Genomic DNA, 2,952 nt, shown 5'->3' on the forward strand with positions numbered 1-2,952 from the left:
TTAAGATTAGTACGTGCAGTTTTAACCTGCTCTTTCCATTTTTCATACAGGTTGAGGAATTTCTTCTCTTTTTGAGAAAGCTCTTGTTGCTGTAGCTCTTGCATTTTTGGAGTTAACTTTCTCTCCCGTGAAGATTTTCTGGTTTCTACTGTCTGGGATGTTGTGGGGATAGGCTCAGCCATTGTTACTTTTAGGATTTCTAATTTAGCAAGAATATCACCTATGCGTGACTCTAAGTTTTCCCGTTCATCCTCATTAGTTTGTGACAGTAGCTGATCATTCAAACCCTTTAGTTCCTCTTGAAGGAACTCTATTTGTTCATTAAATTCAGCACTTTCTGATTTTTCCTCATAAACTGACATTGTACTGTATAACACTGTATATCACTAGTCACTGCTATGTTCAAATGAATTCTTAATTACTATGTTTTTAGCAGTGCAATCAGTTCCTATTTCTCAAACAAAACCCATTTGATTAGCTTTTTAAACTCTCAGATCAAAAACACCATTAACATTAACAACCATTAGGCATAATGATAAATCAGGAACAACATTGACTGATGTAACAAAGATAATTCAGTCTCTCAATATTAAACCAGTGTTTTAACGTTCAATGTTTTTGTTAGTTTGTTTGTTTTTAAACAGATTAATGAATTACTGTCTCTAGAAATTATTTTGGTTTTACCCAGTCATTTCTTTCAAACTGTGCAATCCACCAAGAAGCACAGTTGCACTCACACATCTGACGCCGTATGCAGAGCCGCTTTCCCCTGTGTCCTCTGTGCCAGCAATAGTTTACAACAGTCACTGCGCGCTGTGGCCCGTATGGGATATTCGCAGAGCTGTGGTCCACGCTGGAGCTGCCGTCTAACAGCGGAATCGCGGTACTCTTCACCCGGTGACAGGAACGTGTCTCCCGTGATTCAGCACGCCACTTATCTCTTCATTCCTCCGGTCACACGCGGTGCAGGCGATGCTTCTCTCTCTCGTCGCAACGCGCACCGCTCATCACTCGGGACTCTTGGCCTGCTGGCGTTACGTTTTCACTGTAGCTGCACCGGTTCAAGAAATATGGCCACGCATCATACAGATGTCCTTCATGATGTTTTATTCTCTCTCAAGCATCTCTGTCACTAAATAAAAGTACACTACCGTGTGCGCCTCTCCAACCGTGCAGAATATTGTCCTCAGTAGCCACGTTTGGCTCTCCTTCAGCACATGTAGGACCTCTCTTTCTTTTCTTTTTTGTAAAAATATCCCACAATGCCCAGGTGTGACCTCTGACCACTTGAAACCCCAAAAGGTTGCGTTCAAGATAATCTTATATTACAGTTTTAACACATTATAATGATTTCAAACTTAAATTTCAAATACATATAAAATAAACACTGAAATGAAATACCTGTCTCTCAGACAGTTACAGTCAGTGTTCATCCATGCTAGTCTGCCCAAACAATGATGAATGAACCCATGATTTAAGGTAGAACAGAAAACCATACCTTTTGCAGATCATACAGGTTAAGGGTTACTTAAAGATAACATTTTGAAAATGTCATTGTATTGTACATAAGTTAGATATAGTCTATATCTGAATGCACTGTCTCTGCATTAGACTTTAAATCTATATAAAAAGACCACAAGATGGTATTTTTGAGGTAACAGACATTCTCTCAGGTCTTTATGTGGAAGTGTGGAAGCCTCATGTCCTGTAGCTTTGTCTCGCTGCATTTTTCTGTCTTCACTCCACAGTGATTGCCCTGTGTAATAATTAAGTGCCTTCTGTTTACATATAACAACCAATTACCGTGTTCATTTTAACAATGTGACGTTAATTGGTAACTAACACATCCCATGTTGCTGCGTTGTTCAGGACCAACTGTACCGTCATTCCCGGTCTGAGAAAGCGTAGACTCTCATATAGTCATGCGGATGAAAATACAGACTCTTCATACACACAATTTAAGAAACTAAATGTTTAAAAATACTTAGACATTTTTTAACAATATAAAAAAAATTTCAGAGATACTCTTTTAAGACAAATTTAAATCCTCCTCTACTTCATCGTCCTCCTTCACATTGTGCCTGTGGTCACCACGATCCATAGGAACACCCATCTCTTTCTGCAGGGACTCTAGACTGGCCTGGCTAATGTAGTACCTTACGTTCTGTGATGGCAACAGCTTCTGGAGCTCCTCCAGCTTACGATAGGCCTGGACAGGAAAGATGGAAGAAGACAGAGAAATGAGCATCCAGGAACTTACAAGAGTTCAGACTCATACTTCTCTTTAATACTTTCTTTGACTCGACACAGATATATTTTTTTCTTTTTTACTTAAGGGGTCATTTCACCTATTAAAACAGCAGGGAAAAAGGACAGTTACCACTTGGAAGTTGCCTTGCTGACAGTGGTGTTCAACCAAGAAACCAAATGCATCTCCAATCCTGACAGCAGGGTCCAACTCTGGCTCCTCCAGCAGGGCTTCACATAACTGCACCGCCTCACCAGCATCCTCCGCATACAACCTGCAGCCAAAGGACAAAATCAAACCTCAGATCAAGACAACACCAAAACCTCCAACAGAAAATGTTTGTTTCAAAAGGAAAAAAAATAGGTATTTATGAAGATGCAAAGGAGAATAATATGAGCTATATTCTTGCCTGCGTGCGTGGACAAACTTCTTGATTAGGGTGATCTTATGCTGCAGGTCGGCCAATCTTGCTTCCTGTTTTCCAGTTGAGTCCTTCACTTTTGAAAGACACTTTGCAGCCTCAGTCAATGCATCTAGTGCCTTCTCATAGTTTTGGTAATCATCAATTTCCACCTTAACAAAGGTAACAAGAAAAAACTTAGTTTATTCAGTATTTCGGCCTCTTATAAATATTCTATAAAATATTAGGTTTTCACAAATTTAAAAACCGTCGCTACGATTGAACAGTTGTAAAGAGTTTTAAC

At 39.6% G+C, this 2,952-nt stretch overlaps 1 protein-coding gene across 1 annotated transcript; it reads right to left on the minus strand.

The window, feature by feature from the left end:
* Positions 1-1,153: 1,153 nt before the first annotated feature.
* Positions 1,154-2,845, minus strand: LOC111653598 (intraflagellar transport protein 140 homolog; the record flags this gene model as incomplete). The annotated part of the gene is made up of 3 exons (XM_023404219.2): positions 1,154-2,209; positions 2,381-2,522; positions 2,658-2,845. Coding segments are annotated over 3 exons (510 nt in total), but the record flags the coding sequence as incomplete, so codon positions are not given.
* Positions 2,846-2,952: the final 107 nt, after the last annotated feature.

The sequence above is a fragment of the Seriola lalandi genome, unplaced genomic scaffold (genome assembly GCF_002814215.2).
Source record: "Seriola lalandi dorsalis isolate HSWRI2012SDOR001 ecotype SW California unplaced genomic scaffold, Sedor1 jcf7180001974153, whole genome shotgun sequence".
Lineage (NCBI taxonomy): Eukaryota > Metazoa > Chordata > Actinopteri > Carangiformes > Carangidae > Seriola > Seriola lalandi.